General features: G+C 48.0%; 1 protein-coding gene across 2 annotated transcripts in view; it reads right to left on the bottom strand.

The window, feature by feature from the left end:
* The window catches only part of KCNK10 (potassium two pore domain channel subfamily K member 10), a 132,950-nt gene extending 120,303 nt beyond the window's left edge, over nucleotides 1–12,647 (bottom strand). Inside the window, exon 1 of one of the 2 annotated variants that reach the window (XM_019461957.2) lies at nucleotides 12,176–12,647. Coding sequence is in view for 1 of the 2 variants with exons in the window: in XM_019461954.2 (XP_019317499.1) it covers nucleotides 8,599–8,650 (52 nt within the window). In the remaining variant the exon portion in view is untranslated. Of the gene's footprint in view, nucleotides 1–8,598; nucleotides 9,120–12,175 lie in introns of those variants that run through there. The other variant, XM_019461954.2, reaches the window with a different exon arrangement.
* Between the last annotated feature and the right edge of the window lie 4,529 nt (nucleotides 12,648–17,176).

Consider the following 17,176-nt stretch of genomic DNA (forward strand, 5'->3'; position numbering starts at 1 on the left):
GAATGCCTTTGGCCCAAAGCAATATTCTCAACCAGTAGAATCTAGGAGTTGACCCAGGTTGGTTCATGGTTAAAACGGATAACAACAGATTCCTCCAAATTTGCAGGCAAAAAGAAGAAAAATAAGTTAATGGATAGAATCTTTTCATTTCTAAGCTTTTTCTCCCATCATTTTTTCTTAAACATTTGGACCCTGCTTCCTTATCTCATCTGATAAAGGTGACTAAATGTTCAATTGTCAAATATCACACCTGATACCAAGCATCTCTATTCAGACTGTCAGGCTCCTATTACACTAAATTTGGTAAGTTACACTAGTTGTCTTTATCCTGAGAAAATATTTGATATTCGGGGGATCTACAGGCATTCTTACACAGAAGAAACTCACTCTCCTGGTATTAAAATTGTTTTTAGAAATACAAATAGCATTGGGGGCCATTCTGCAAAGGTCACCATGACTTCCAGATTCCTATCACTTGGGTAAATCTGCACTGTCTCTGTGGGCATCTCTTTTTAAATTGAAACACTACAACCACCCCTACATTGGGTAGATGAATTTAAAAAATGGGATCCTCTGCATAAGAGATAGTGACTGAGGTCAGAACTCTGTGGGAGGGCAGGTGAGGGGTGAGGAGGGGTAAAGGAAGGAAGGAAGAAGGAAGGGAGATGGGAATGAGGGAGGTAAAGTTCCCTATGATGATGTGGTTTACGTATTGCAGCAGTTAACTCTCCAAATCCTATGTTTCACTACGATTCTAGTCTCCTTCAAAGTTCCCTCTGTGGCAGGGGGGGAGTCAAGGAACCAAAGTTGGTAGTATAGAAAATGGAATCCCCTGAAATCTTACCTACCTACCCTTCCACACCACCTCTTATGCCCATCCGTCCAGCCTCCCCGGCTCTGGGAATGGAGGAGGAAGAGAACGCAATTCCCCCCAATCCCCTTGCCGATGGTTCTGGCACTCACCACCACCGCCACCCCGACCCTAAATGGAGGATTTGGAAGTCAGGTTTCATTTTCAATTCACAGTACTCAGTCCCAGACACTTCTGAGGAGAGAAAAAAACATCTCAGACTCTGTCTACAAACCACAAATAAATGTTCTTGAAAGTAAAATATGAGGTTTTGTTTCTCCATGCTGGGTAACAGTAATGAGCCTAACTTAGATAAACAGTTAAGTGTCCACTGACAATACCACGAGGACCAGAGCCCAAAGGTGGATGAGGATGGTTCCTCTGACCACCGTAAAAAAAAAAAAAAAAAAAAAAAAAAATCTGCCGGGTGGGTGTAACTGACATTTAGGGAGATTCCAAAACCACGCCATGCAGAGCGGAGCCCCTGACTCTGTCTCTGTCTGCTTCATCTTGTAAGTGCCGTTTAGAACAGAATCTGAATACAGCAGAAGCTTCTCCCTTTAATTCACCTTTATGCTTCAGCCAAGAAAGCTGTCCAAACTGAAACCTCCTAACTGGCTCTCAGTAAAATGGCTTCATTCTGTTTCATTAAACTCTTCTAATTCTCTATGGACTAAAAGTCACAATAAAATAAAATAAAATAAAATAAAATAAAATAAAATAAAATAAAATAAAATAATCCACTGTCTCTATAACCTTTTTCTTGCCAACAGTGGGCCCCCAGTTCTGTGCCATAGGAGATACCCTTCACACCATATCGCAGGTGTGGTTGAAGTCTCCCAATCTGGGGCAAGATGCACATTGTATTTTTTTAATGCATCTGACTTATGATGCTAATATACAGCCTGTTATGGACTGAACTGTGTCCCCTGCAAAATTCATATGTGGAAACCTTAACTACCAACATGACTGTATTGGAGATAGGGCCCTAAGGGGGTAATTAAGGTTAAATGAGGTTATGGGAGTGGGGCTCTAATTCAATAGCACTGTTGTCCTCGTTAGAAGGGGAAGCCACCAGAGTGCTGTCTCTCTACCTTGTGAGGGCACAGTGAGAAGGTGGCCACCTGCAACCCGAAGGAAGAGCTCTCATCAGACATCGATCCTGCTGGCACCTTGATCTTGCACTTCCAGTCTCCACAACTGTGAGAAAACAAATTTCCATTGTGTGAGCCACCCAGCTATGGTGCTTTGTCATGACAGCCTGAGGAGACTAAGACAGAGCCGAAGCACAGATGTTTTTGGAAACAGGGTGAAGTAGCAAAATCAACCTGTCTTGTCTTAATGCCACTCAGCGAACACTGGGATGGGCAAAAGAACGGTGAAGCTCCCTCAGACACTGCTGGAAAAGAACCCCGAACCAAATCTTGGCCCAGACGATCTTTGGAACATTTTTTCTTTTTACTTTCTAGGATAATTGCGGTGATTTGGGCGCATTTATTAATCCCATTTGGAACGCTGATCTCCTGAAAGTTGGATGCTAAATCAAAAATAGATGGCTTTCTTTCCAGCAAGTCTAAGCTATACAAATGTGTGTCTGGAAACACGTTAGCAAAGATAGCGCTCAAGTGACCTTGATGGCCATAAGAGACTGAATTTTTTTTTAGCCAGGACAGCAGAAGTGAAATCCAAGGGTCTTCAGCTGAACTCTTGGGATAGAGTGCCAGCCAGTTTATGGCCTGCAGAAAACAGCCAGCGACTACTGACTCACTGATAGACTGAGAGCCTTTTTCCTCTAAATCTCTCAGAGAAACTTCTGAATACACTTACGGGTAAGAGTCAATGAAAGCGTGTGGGATGGACAAAGACCCTGGAAGGGAGGAAGGCTTGAGGGAAATTGGCCTTGGCCTGGACTTTAAGGATCGAAAGGACTGGGTTGGCCCCCAGCTCTGCCTGTTTGCAGCCTTGGGCCTCTAAATAACTCATTTCCTCTTCAACAAACCTCAGGTTCCAATAGCAACAAAAATAAGGTTGTTTCTAAAACAAATGAGATAACCTGTAAGAAGCGTTATGTAAACTGAAAAGCGCTAAACATGTACAAGATAGGCCTCTCTGTAATTCTGCATTCAGGTACTCACTAAAAACACAGCTTTAAAAAAAAAAAAAACTAAAACCAGCTCCTTGGGCATCTGGATGACTCAATAGGTTCAGTGTCTGACTTTGGCTCAGGTCATGAGCTCATGGTTCATGAGTTCTCATGCTTGGTGAGATCAAGCCACGCATTGGGCTCCGTGCTGACAGCATGGAGCCTGCTTGGGATTTTCTCTCTGTCTCTCTCTGCCCCTCCCCCTCTCACGCTCTCTCTCTCAAAAATAAACAGACATTAAAAAAATAAAAATAATTAAAAATTTTAAAAAGCCAGCTCCAGCTCTGAAGCTTTGCTTCTTTCTTAAGTGGATTTAAATACCTAAAAAGAGCTACTTATCAATGGCTAATCTGAGCCGAATTACTCATTGAATACCAACCGTATCTTTGTCAGGCTACATCACCACCCTGCCCCAGCCCCCACCGCACCCCCATTCAGCCTTTTCACTCCTGATGAGAGGGAGAACAGGAGGAAACAGTCTGCTGGAGACTTTTCGAGAGACGGGAGTTTGCAACAAGTGGAAATGTCTGTGTCCTTTCCAATACCCCGTTATACAGAAATATTCTTCCTTTCTCCTTATTTGTACTTTGCCGCTTGTAGCTTAGAGGAGTCCTGGAATTTCCTTCACACACGAAGACTTAGAGATCCTCTCTACTCCAACCCCCCAACCATCCACTCATTCAGCAAAAGTCACCGAGTGTCTACTAGGTGCCAGGCTCTTCCTGGGGCACTGGGGATATGAGAGTAACAAGACAGGGCAAGTTCCTGCCTGTTCATGAAGTTCATACACTAGTGAGGGAGGCTGGCATCAAATGAGACACATGAGTAAGAGGCTTTCGGACAATGACCAGTGCCGGGAAGACAACTGAACGGGCGACATAGTAGAGAGTGACAAGGCTGGGGAATGAGAGGGGAGGTCTTCGGATGGGACAAGGAAGCCCTTGCTAAGAAGGTGACCTTTGAGCTGACATTCAAAGGTGGAAAGGAGCCAGCCATACGAAAATGCGTTCTAAGCAGTGGAAAGTGCAAGTCCCTGAGACAGGACCAAGTTTGATCTATTTGAGGAACAAAAGGAAGCCAATGGCCCCAAGGTCAGATCGAAGGAGAGGGTTGAAGAGATAGGGTCAAAGAGGCCATGTCAATGGTCCCTTTGCACATGGGAGGGGCAATGAGAAGAAGTGAAATGAGCAGCCCAAAGTCACACAGCTAATTATTGCTACAGCTTATTCTAGAACCTAATTCTTTTGCCTCCAAATCCAGGGTTTTTTACACCATATTGACCTGCTTGCCTTGAGGTGTGGGAATATTGTGTGCTGATCTTAATGCTTTTTAAAAACCCTTAAGATACATAAAAGCGGGGCACCTGGGTGGCTCAGTCCGTTAAGCGTCCGACTCTTGATTTCGGCTCAGGTCATGCTCTCGTGGTCGTGAGATCCAGACGAGGCTCTATGCTGAGCATGGAGCTTGCCTGGGATTCTCTCTCTGCTCCTCCCCCGCTTGCTCTCTCTCTCTCTCTCTCTCTCAAAATAAACAAACATTAAAAAATATACATAAAAGCAGCAAGCCAATCCCAGTTTTCAGCAAAAAACCAACAGGTGATCCCAGTGATTTAAAATGCACATAAGTTTGGGGCACCTGGGTGGCTCAGTCGGTTGAGCATCTGACTTCGGCTCAGGTCATGACCTCGCGGTGCGAGAGCTCGAGCCCCGAATCGGGCTCTGTGCTGACAGCTCGGACCCTGGAGCCTGCTTCGGATTCTGTGTCTCCCTCTCTCTCTCTGCCCTTCCCCCACTCATGCTCTGTCTCTCTCTCTCTCTGTCAAAAATAAACATTAAAAAAATTAATAAAAAATAAATAAATAAAATGTACGTAAGTTCTACAAAAGCCAGACTTGGTGCCAGTCAACTTTTTCTGAGGTCCTACACAAGCAGTAACTATTTGTTATAGGCTTAGCTTTACAAATATGGAGGAAGGCCACAGCTCACCGGAGAATAATCATTTTACATTTAGGTCTTCGTTTTGCACCTAAACCTCTTGACAGTGCTTTGCTTAATTCACGCAAGGGCAATCAAAACCAATCTGCTCTCAATCCGCCTTCATTCTGTGCTATTAAATTGTCAGGTAATGGGGCTGTAAGTAAAACATCATAATTACAACCTCCTTCCACAATCTGTGAGCACCTCCACCTGAAGGTTCGAATCTGTTAATACTCAAAACCTACAGTCTGTGGAAGTGTCCCTCTCCTTTTCTGTTATAATGCTAGGTTCCCCCTGCATCTCTGCCCTGCTAAACACACTTGGTCTGTGTAAGCCCCAACTTCCAAAGAACAGACCCAAAGTCTGTCCAGTGGCCAGTGACTGGCCCACCAGAGGTAGAGGCGGAGATTCTATTTGGCTAGATGGGCTAATGGAAAAGGACTGAGTAGGAAAGGCATTCTTCTTCCTCTCCCTCCCCCTCCTCTTCCTTCTTCTTCTCTTTCTCCTTACAATGAGCTTCTCCAGCCCCTGAGCTCTGGGAGCCTCACCAGACAAGAGCCAGAGGTCCGAACAACTTAAGACATAGACTCAAAGAATGTATAAGGACCCCTGTTCTTGGGGCGCCTGGGGGGCTCCGTCAGTTAAGCGTCCGACTTCAGCTCAGGTCATGATCTCACGGTCTGTGAGTTCCAGCCTCGTGTCAGGGTCTGTGCTGACAGCTCAGAGCCTGGAGGCTGCTTCGGATTCTGTGTCTCCCTCTCTCTCTGCCCCACCCTCCTCGTGCTCTGTCTCTCTCTCTCTCCCAAAAATAAACATTAAAAAATTAAAAAAAAAAAAGGACCCCTGTTCTAGTCCAACAGCAGCACACACTAGCTGTGTGATCTTGGGTAAGTTACTCAACCTCTCTGTTCTTTAGTTCCCCCACCTGCAAAATTAGGCCAGTATCTTCTTAAGTTTAAATAAGAGCAAATAACATTCTTCTAGTTAAATTGTAATGAATTAGTTAATAATAAACTATTTTTTAATGTGTGCAGAGCACATGGTTCCATACAGGTGTGAGATATACCACCCTCACTCCCTTACTCTCTTCCTGCCTCCACCTCCTGGCTAGAAAAGACTACTGCCACGCCCACCTGCAAGAAGATTGTGCATGAAGTCAGAGCATCTTACTGGAAGGTAGTTCAGTGGCACCCTGATGGCCATCAAGTGGGGCCAATACCACCGCAGAAGTATTATGAGAATAATTGCATGAAATAATGTGCATGAAACACCTGCATGCAATGATGTCTCATTAAATGTCGGTCTTTTTATTGGAGTCTTTTCATTTTTAGCACCATCCGTTGTGACTGTAGATGCTACTTGTGCACTTCTCCATTGTTGTCAGGCTGTAACATGTTGGATTCATCTGTGTTTATCACTTTGATATATAGAGAGAGAGAATGACGATTATCCAGAAACGTATTCTCAAAACCGAGGCAAACTTCACAGCCCTCCATCCCGACCAGAGTTCCCTGAAGATGCCAGTGTGATTGTTTAGACAGCTGCCCACCTGACACACCTCAGGGACATCTCCCAGTCAACAAGTTTCAGACTGAACGCTCGAGCTTTCCTGCAAGACTGGTCCTGCCCTCGCTGTCTTCCCGGTTCTTCCAATGACTCCACCTCCACGCTGCATTCACACAAAACCTGTTGATTTTCTTTCTGCCTTCCAGAGCTCCCTATCCCATCCACTTTTCCATTACCACAGCCACTACCCTGGTCCCTGTCACCATGGTGTCAGGTCCCTAACATTCACCCGAGCCACACAGCGCTTGTTTGGAAACGGAGTTCAGACCATACCTGTTCTCAGCTTGAAACCTTTCAGGGGCTTAAGATAAAGACAACACTCCTGTCCCCACCCCACAATCCTACCCTACCTACAACAACATGAGGCTGTTGGGGTCTGACACTATGGATCCACCAGCCACGCCTCAAAACACATGCTCTCTTGCTCTCCACTCTAGCCGTGGAAACTGCCTTTCACTTCCTCAGATACATATGTTCCTTCTGCCGCAGGGCCTTTGCACTTGCTGTTTCCTCTTCTGTGTCAGTTCACCTCCTCGGTAGCCAATTAAGCCCTACATATCTTCCAGGTCTCAGTACAAGGGTCTGACTACCTTCCCTGACTGCTCACCTTCCCTGATCCTTGTCAATCTCTTCTACACTTAAAACCCTGATGCACTCCTTCATGGAATGTACATAAACATATAATTAGGCACTCTTCTGTGCATTGACTGATTTAGGTCTATGTCCCTCACTATAAAGTCCAAGAAGACTTGTTCTATACTATTCTGACTATATCTCCAGGGACAGCATTTGGTAAGTAGTGGGCATTCAATAAATATGTTTTGCAGGGACCAAAATAAAATTAAAAAAAAAAAAACAAGGCACACTCTCCAGAGATCAACAGACAAAAACTAGGTTGGGTTTGGGTTGTATAGGTGTAACAGCTTCAGTGTTGAAAACAGGCAACACATCTTCACTCGTGAATAGCCAGTCAGCTTATAATACATTTACTCAACAAATAAGTGGGTTTCTGCTTTTCTGGTCTGGAGAAAAGAATAAATGCCCTCGCAAAACAAACAAACAAACAAACCAAAAAAATATTAAACACACATACACACATCAGATAAACAAATTTCAACCCAACACACACAGAGTTGTTGCCTAGCCCAAACCAGCTTCAGAGGAGGCTGGGAGAAATGATAAAACGCATTCCTGCGAAAACCGGACACTCGGTTGCAACTTGTTCTGCTCGCCTGGCAGTCATTCAAGAGGGGCCTTAACATCTGTATGCTAATTCCAGACACGGTGGTCGACGCTAGGCACACACAAATCTGTCTTGGTCGCTCTCTTTTGCGCCAAGGGAACGCTGTCCAACATTCATTAGAGCTTGTAGACCACACTGCTGCTCAGGCGGACACGCTGCGCGCCCCCTCCCCAGCCCTTGCCAGCCCCACCCTTCTCGCAAACCCTTTCCCCCTCCCACTTCTAGTCCTGTCTGAGCCAAACTAGCTGTCTGGTTTGGTAATAAGATTGAGAGAAGACTCGGAAGGCCCTGGGGGCTCCATTATGCCCCGTGCCTTAGGAGAAGGGCCACCTCCAGGGACCGGTGCTGCAGATCCGAGCCTCACTTGCTGCCAGGAAACCTTTCCCACCGAGGACACCCTGAGCAGGCTGCGCAGCTCCAGATCCAGGGGGAGGCACCCCACCCATCTGCCAGAGAGACAAAGATCACCAGAAACAAAGGACACACACACACACACACACACACACACACACACACACACAAAGTCAAAAGCAAATACCGACACTTGGTGTGAATTCAAGCCAAAGAGCCGGCTTGGTGTATCTTTAAATAGGTTTTGAGACAATCCAGGAGGGACAATGATTATGTGGTAATGACAGGCACTATCTGGGTTTGGAGCCCACGCTGCCTCCGCCCTCCTCCCACCCGCGCTGCGGTTCCCAGGCGCATTTTCCAGCCTCAGGACACACGCTGCCGGGAGCAAGAGTGCTTCCACTCACGGAAGCGCGCGCGCGCAGGAGGTGGAGGCAGGACGAGGGCCGCCCAAGTAGGAAATACCAACCTTTCGGATCCCAGTTCACCTGTTTTCTTGGAGTCTCGATTGGAAATTTCATGGCTCCGTTGCCCAGAAGGGGAGGAGATGAAAAGAATCGAAATAATAATAAAGTCCTCAAGCTTTACACGCCTCGGTACGGCAGTCCAACAAAACAATCTCCAAGGATGGGGGAGCCTTGGACTGGCTCGTGGAGGAACCCCGGAGAAAGATAAGTGGAAAAGACTGGCTAAGGAGAGACTGGAAACGGCTTAGGTGTTGGCACCGGCGGAAGGGTGGCCAGCTGCAGCCCCCTGGGTGAAAGGAAAAGTAAGACTGGCGAGGGGTGGATGGAGAGGGAGGCTCGGGAAGATAAAAGAGCCAAGCTGCTTCCCAAACGCGGGGGCGGCAGGTGGGGGGGCTGAGCAGCCGGAGGGCCGGCGCGAGGGAGAAACCCACTGCAGTGTCACTCCAGCCCCCGAAGGCGTGTGCGCACACACTCCCGCACACACTCACTCGCCCGGGCGCGCGCTCCGGCGGGCACGTCAGCCTCGCTCGGCCGCGCACCGCGCACACGCCCCACCCCGGCCGCGGCTCCTAGCCTCCCCCCGCCCCGGGCGACGCCCCCCACTCCCCACCCCCCGAAAGCCATTGGACGGAGGGGTGGCGCGGCACCCGGGGAGCGCGCGGCGAGGGCGACCCTCCCCGAAGCGCGCCGCGGACGCCGCGCCACGGCGGGAGAGCGCGCGGCGGGTGGAGGCGCGGGGCCACGGCGGCGCGCGGGGCTCCCGGCGCCCGGGCGGGAGCGGCGGCCGGCGGCGGACTTGCCCGCGGGGCGGCGGCGGCGGGCGCGGCGCGGCGGCCGGAAGCCGCGGCGGGGCGGGGAGCGGGCGCGGGCGCGGGGCGCGCCGCTACTTACTGGCTCGGCCGGCCGGCGGGCGGGCAGGCGTGGAGGCAGCCGCGGCGCGCTCGGTGGAGTTGCAGCCGGAGACACGCTTGGCTGCCTGGAAGGCGCAGCAGGAGGCGGAGGGAGGGCCTCGGCCGCCCCGCCGCAGACCTCGGCCTCGGGGGTGACCTCTTGCCACCCTGGGCGCGCACACACACACCCTTTTTTTTTTTTTTCCCCTCACTTCATTTTTTCACTCCAGTCCCCTCCCGCGCCCGGTTCTCCCGCCTGCGCCCCGAACCCGCGTCCCCAGCGCACTCGAAAGAGGCCGGTGCCAGCCATGAGCCTTTTGTTCTGGGACCGCTCCGCGTTGGCCGCGCTCTCCCCACCCGGAGAAGCTCGCTCCCCAGGCGCAGCCCGGTCCCTTCCCCAGCTACCTGCAGCCCGGCTGGGGCCGCTGCTCGGAGGCGGGGGAGGCGGCTGGAGAGAGACGCCACGACCCCAGAGGAAACTGGAGTTGCCAAGACCTAGCGGCCCCGGGAGCCCGGGGGGGCCCAGCCCGGGCAAGTGCAAAGGAACCCCACACATGTTCCCGGAAAGAGGCTGAACCTGGCGCCTCTCCCCTACCCCAGCTCTCACTGAAGCCGCACAGGGGCTTTCCGTGAGGCCTCGATCTCCAGAAGAGCCAGGTGGTGCTGAAATGCTCTCGAACGGGCCACTCGAAGTACCAGTATGAATGATGCTTACAAATTATTTCGGCTCCTAGCAACAGAGACTTGCACATAGTAGATGTTCAAGAAACACTCGCTAAATGAAGGCATGAGCTGCATGAAGTAGTGTTGGACAGAAAGTAGTTTAAATTCCTGTCCATTCACTGTCCACTCGACCTGTATCTTAAGCCCCTTCCACGTGCCGTCACTGTGCCAGGTGCTGGCAGTGTGGCAGAGACCGGCACAGGTATGGACCTTGCTTCCGTGGGTCTTACTGTCTAGTGCCCACGAGGTCCGGTTAGATTTGTCGTTGCCCTTAGTTATGAACAAGAAAGTGACTACCAGGCTCATTCCCAAGACTGCCTGCTATGGTCCTGAACCCCTACGTTGGCAGTTGCCACTCTAGGGCACCTTGAGGCCTCTGGGAGCCCTGTTTCAGCAGCGTCCTTCCCATCCCCCGCAGTCACATCCAGGTTTCTGAGTCCCAGGGCAAGATCCACAGAGGTCCATTGTCATCTGTGGGAAGGGCTGGTAAGTGCTTTGTCACTGACCCTGCAGGCTGCTGGGACTGGACTCCTGAGTTCAATGCAGACCCCATCCAGGCAAACCTGGTCCCGGTCTGATGGCGATACTCTGACCCCTCAGCCCTTTGGGAAGACACAGGTTCCCAAGGCACTTAACAGCCACCTTCTCTGGGAGTCCATTTCCACACTTTGTTTCCCTCTACGAGAAGGGCAGGAGGATGGATGAGACACGGAAATCAGACAAACAAGGAATTTCTGCTTCTCCAGCCATGACCCCAGAAAAATTCTGTCCCAAAACCCGAAGTGAGCTGCTTCTAAGCTCCTGCAACAGCCTTCAGAGGTTCACTCTGCTCTCTCCTTAACTGCTCACAGGCAGGAGGGCTCGAGCCCAGTCACTGCAATGCAATGTTTTTCCCTGCATCTGAGTCAGAGAGAGGTGCCCCCAGAGAAAGATACCCTCTCTCCCAAAGCCTCTGAGAATAGGGAAGAAAGACTGACATGTATGTATCAAATGGCCCCTCACAGCCTCATACTTCTCTGTATTTATCTTCCCTGTGTCATGTTGAAGAAGCTCTAACCAGCCTCATTTTACAGATGAGAAGATCAAGGCCCAGAGAGGTAAAGGAACACACCCAAGGTCACAACACAGAGATTCTAACCCAAGGGAGCTCATCTGGTCCCTGCACCCATAAATCTGACCCTGAAGCCGTCAGATAGGATCTTCGGGTCATGAAGATCTAAATACTCTATTATCTAGGACCCCAGCCCTTCCTCCTTTGCAAAATGAATTGGGCTACCCTGCTGCCCTGAGGTCTACATCAGGGAATTAGTTTAATATCCAAAGCAAATTCCCCTGGCGCAAAATGTAGCCCTAGGGTGCATCATTCAGTCAATCAACAAACACATATTGAGCAGGTCTTATGGATGAGACAGACTGGAGATTTCCCTCAGAAGTTTCATGGGGCCCTGGGAGAACCTTGCCCCAGAAAGGCATCATCAGGACCATTATTTGGAGGCTTAGGCAGGTTTCAGATGGACCTGCTGGGGAGAAGGAGTAGGATCAGGGGTCTGAAGTGCCTGATGTGGGTTGAAGACTTGCCCTAGTCACAGGCCCTTAGGATCTCTCTGCTAATTCACCGACCCCCCACCCCCCACCCCACCCCCAACCTCTGGGGCTTTCTCTTTCCTCCACTTTCACTCTCCCTTCTCAGTATGTGGACAACACAAATGGGGGAGGGGTCCACCAAAAATTAAGTAAATAAGTAAGTAAGTAATGCCAGCACAACCTCCCCAAATGCGCCTGACACCAAGCCCCGCTCCTAAAGTGCGTATGTGGAAAGGGCTGTAGGGGATGGAGGGTGTAAAGGAAGAGCCCCCCCCCCCCCGCAAGAAAAACAACTTAGCACATTAACCCTTTGTGTTTCTGCAACCCCCTTCCACCGCCGCCGATTCTTCCCCTTGGTTATTACGCACTAGATTCCACTTACCCCAAGGAGGAAAGAAGCGAACTGTCTAGAGAAAAAACATCCAAAACAGATGCCGCGCGGAGCGGTTCCCTCTCCCTCTCTGCCGCCGCAACTTCCATGGCTATTGCTGCGGGCGGGTTAAGTCTGGTGGAGAGAGACCGCCTCGGGTTCCTGCGGCAGGAAAACAAAGCATCGTGGCGCAAAGTCTGCCCGCACTGGCCGGGCCCCGCCAGCAGCCCCGGGCCGGCGGCGGCCGCGTCCTGGGCGCATTCGGTGGCAGAGGGCGCAGATCCCCGCTGGGGAAGCGTCGCAGCGGGTCGCCCCGGCCTCTGCAGCTCAGAACCTGCAATAGTTGTCGCACCACTTTAACGATTGCCTGGTGGCCGGGCGCGGGAGGGCTGGGGGAAGCCGGAAAACCCCAGTCACCTCCCGCGAGGAAGTTTTCCGAGAGTTGGTGGCTTTGCTACCCCCTCCTCACGCCGCAGTCCGGGATGGGTGTGAGAGCCGAGGGGTGCTGCCTGCCGCGTTGGGGAGTCGGTCTCTCGGGGTTGGGGGGTGGGGGGGCGATGGCAAAGAACAGCTCAGCCGGAGAAGAGTTGAACACAGATTCCGGGGTGAGGCCGGAGAACGTCCTGGACAGAGAATCGCAGGGAGTGATGAAGCAGCTTGGGGAATCCTGCCTGGTGCCGGCTTGGCAAACAGACGCGGGAGGACAGATCTGATTAGACTCCACTTTGAACTCACGAATACCAGAATGAATTCACTAATCTGCTTTGAATTGTTCCCCTTTGGTTTCATCATTTCTCCCTGAAGTCCAGAAGAAATCCCCACTTTCCAAGATCTTCCCCACCCCCCCTGCAAGACATCTCCAGGTCTCCTTCTCCAAAGAACTGCAGAGAAGTTTCCGTGTCCTTTTGTGAGGATACCCCCCCCAACACACACACACACACACACACACACACACACACACACACACACACACACACACACCCTGTGGATACCCACTCTGTGGTAGAACTAACAAGGTTATGCGTTCAAGTTAACTTGAATCTCTCCTCCCAAAAATGTTTCCCCCAGTGAAGTTTCCACTTTGTTCTAAGCATTTAATCACGCCTACATTTGGCTTCATGTCCCGACCAGCATCTGCAAAAACACACCCTTAAATATATGTTGCTGTAATCTCAGATTCTGCTTTTGGCTTGGAAAAGCTGGAGTCACATCAGTAGCTAAAGGGCAGAGGGTATCATATGTCATACTGCTCAATAGCAAACTCTGTGTGCTAAACCCTGAAGATTTATTTTGGTGACTCAAACCTCTGATTGCGGATTAATGAAGACAGCATATTATGAACTCCAAACAAGTTGTACTTAAAGCATCACGCTGACGAGCATGTTTCATAACTAGGAACTGCTTTCCTCTTCCCTTGTAAGTTTCTGTATTTTAAATTTTGGTCCTTAAGAAAATATTGAGTTCCCATAAGGCACCATGCCCAACATTTTACCAAAAATGCACACACCTGTAATCCTGCTTTCTTTAAAACACGTTTTAAGGTGATTCCCTCTCTCTGGGTTACCGCCAAAACATAATCCCACATAATTTTTCTGAGATGGCGCTGAAATTTTTTGGTTTTCCCCTCAACTTTTTATTCTTAACATTTCTGAACACACAGAACAGTTATAGGTGTTTGGTAAAAACCAGGATGCTGTCAAAGATTGCATTTGTTTGTTATTTCTAGTGTCTTTTATTCCAGAAAAGTCCCTTCATTTTTTTTTAATGGCATTGACTTTTTTTTTAAGAATCCAAATTCATTTGCTTTCTGGTAATGTTTATGTCATGATGTAGCTAAACATAAGTCAACTTACTGACCACGGCAGGTCAGTAAAAGAACTCAATACCTTCTGTAAATTCAGTGTCCATGACAATATCCATGGGAGAGAACACAGTGGTATCCCTGCTTTCTCACGTTTCTCCCCTAGACTTAGTCCTAGCCTTAGTTGAAGAACTTATCTCTGTTTCTCATCCCCCAAAAGGCCATGGTTCAGGGAGGAATGAATGAGTGCTTTCACATATGTACACCAAGTAGACAGGCACATATGGTATTTTACAAAATTTAAAAACAAGAATTCAGCAAGGTTACAACCATAACAAAGGAGCTCAGATTTTCGTATCATTCTAGGAACATTTTAACTTGAACCAAAATGTTAAAGCGCATAGAAGTCATACAGTCATACATGTTCTCTGTAACCTATTTATTTATGGTGAGTCTCATGCCAAAGCCTTTCAGCTTACAAAGAGTTGAAAATCTTTTAGAGGGACCCTACTTTCCCAACATATTGACAGATGCTTCTCTCAGGAAGCCAATGAAAGACGTGGGAAAGTCTGACCGATAGAAAAGGTTTGGCTCAGGATGGGGTGGGACATAGTCTCAGTGTCCAATGGGAAGGTTTGAAATATATTTACTTCATTTTTGCTCTTTTATAGCAAATATTTGTTTGGCTGAAAATGGTTACAACAGGGGCGCCTTGGGTGGCTCACTCGGTTGAGCGTCCAACTTCGGCTCAGGTCACTATCTCACAGATAGGGAGTCAAGCCCCACATCAGGCTCTGTGCTGACAGCTCAGAGCCTGGAGCCTGCTTCAGATTCTGTCTCCCTCTCTCTCTGCCCCTCCCCCATTCTCACTCTGTGTCTCTCCCTCTCTCTCAAAAATAAAATAAACATTTACAAAAAATTTTTTTAATTAAAAAAAAAAGAAAATGGTTAGAACAAATGTAGTGTGAGAACTTCCCTCTCCTACGACTAATGCATCTAAGTGTTTGCTGAATCATAGAAGGAGATTTGGAAGAGGTCATTTCAAGATACTTCCTGGTTTAATTTTCTACTTCTAAATCAGGTTCCAATTGATATGACCATTGAAGAATAGTAAATACATCTAATGAAAGACATTCCAAACCCTGTATTCATGGGCTTTTTTTAAATTTAAGAAACTCTGCTAAGGTCAAAGTTTTTCTTACTTCCAATCTAAATCTCTGCCTTCTTTAAATTTTTCAATACTTATATGAAGATAAAGAGAATGATGCCCTTTCGGTTACTTTTATATATTAGAGATGAAATTGTCCAATGCCTTCTTCTTCGTGTAATTTCATGTAACTTTAGGTAACTTCATCTACCCTTTTACCAGTATATACACGAATTTGGCCAACTCATACTTTTCTTAATAGTATCTTTGGGGGTTTTTTTGCAAGATTTTATTTTTTTAATTTTTTAAATGTTTTTATTTATTTTTGAGACAGAGAGAGACAGAGCATGAGCAGGGGAGGGGCAGAGAGAGAGGGAGACACAGAATCCAAAGCAGGCTCCAAGCTCTGAGCTGTCAGCACAGAGCCTGACACGGGGCTCGAACTCATGGACTGTGAGATCATGACCTGAGCCGAAGTCGAACACTTAACCGACTGAGCCACCCAGGTGCCCCTTGCAAGATTTTATTTTTAAGTAATCTCTACACCCAACCTGGGGCTAGAACTCACCATGCTGAGATCAAGAGTTGCATGCTCCACCAAACAAGCCAGCCAGGCACCCCACTTAAAAGCATCTTTTTTACTACAAATTTCAGAGAAGAGCATCAATATCTCTCTAAGCCTTGGAGCACCTAAGTGGCTCAGTCAGTTAAGCGTCTGACTTTGTCTCAGGTCATGATCTCCTGGCTTGTGGGTTTGAGTCCCATGTCGGGCTCCAAGCTGACAGTATGGAACCTGCTTGGAATTCCCTCTCTCTCTCTGCCCCCCTCCCCAACTCGCGCTTTCCCTCTCTCTCTCTCTCTCAAAATAAATAAACTTCTTTAAAAATTTTTTAAATCTGTCTAAGCCTTACTGAGTTTCCCCATCTATAAAATAAGGATAAGTAATAAGTAGAAAGTATTCGGCCAACTTACACGTATTTTAGCCAGCCATCCTCTTCAGTAGGAAGTACAACCAAGCAGGGGAATTTGCGAGGCTTCACTCAGTTTCTTCATCTACAAAATGGGGTACTAAACGTCTGGCTAGTTTTACCTCTAGGTTTGCTTAAGGAGACAATAGATATGAAAGTACTTTGTAAACTATGCAGACATTTACAAATGTACGGGATCATTCTTAGTACGTAATCCATCAGACTGTTCTTACCCTGCCAGGCACATAGCAAGCACTTGTTAAGATTACCCCATTTATTTCTCATAACAATCCTAGGAGATGGTTACTATTATCATCCTGACTTCACTTAAAACAAAACCTGACATGTATTAGGCACCTACATATTTGTTAAGGGGGAAACTGGAACTCGGAGGGGACAACCGTTTGTCTAAGTAAACATGGCTAGTTAGGAATGGCAGTAGAACCCAAACCAGGCCCCCATTCATCTCTAGATCAAATTACCATTCGTTACCCAGAGCTAATTACATAAAGTTATCTTGATCTCTGGAGTAGTCAGTTTCAGTCAAAATGGTAGCCTAAACCATCTCTGTCCTTTTCCCATTGCATTGACATCGCCCTATGTTTTGGGGTTCTTTATATTCTCCCCCCCTTAAAGTGACTATGAATCTTAGGCCATCAGGCATCATCAAACAGATAAAAGAAGTACTGGGGAAAAGGTGTAGGAAAGGAGGTGGGATAACCTTTGTTATTGTCCCTGAAGTCACACCAAACCATACCAAACAGGTGGCCATCTTGAAGGAGTCAGATAAACAGCCTTGTTGAAATTACTTTGATCCTTCCAGGTCTTACCCACTTCTGCACAACCACATTATGTTGCTAGGTCTGCTGGTCGATTAATAATGCTGATTATGGAAAGAGGATCTCCTTCCAGTTTACGTAATACTTTTATATTTAGATTCTGATACTGTGTTTTAAAAATAGTCATATAAAGTTCCTGATATATATTGAAATATTGATCCACTCAGACCTGCAAAATAATTACTGATCTGTACCACCCTTTTCATCAGGAATCAAAGTTAAGCTGACAACTGTAATTTTTAGGAGTCTTATTATATC

Source organism: Panthera pardus, unplaced genomic scaffold (genome assembly GCF_024362965.1).
Source record: "Panthera pardus isolate Hobbes unplaced genomic scaffold, ASM2436296v1 HiC_scaffold_24, whole genome shotgun sequence".
Taxonomy (NCBI): Eukaryota; Metazoa; Chordata; class Mammalia; order Carnivora; family Felidae; genus Panthera; species Panthera pardus.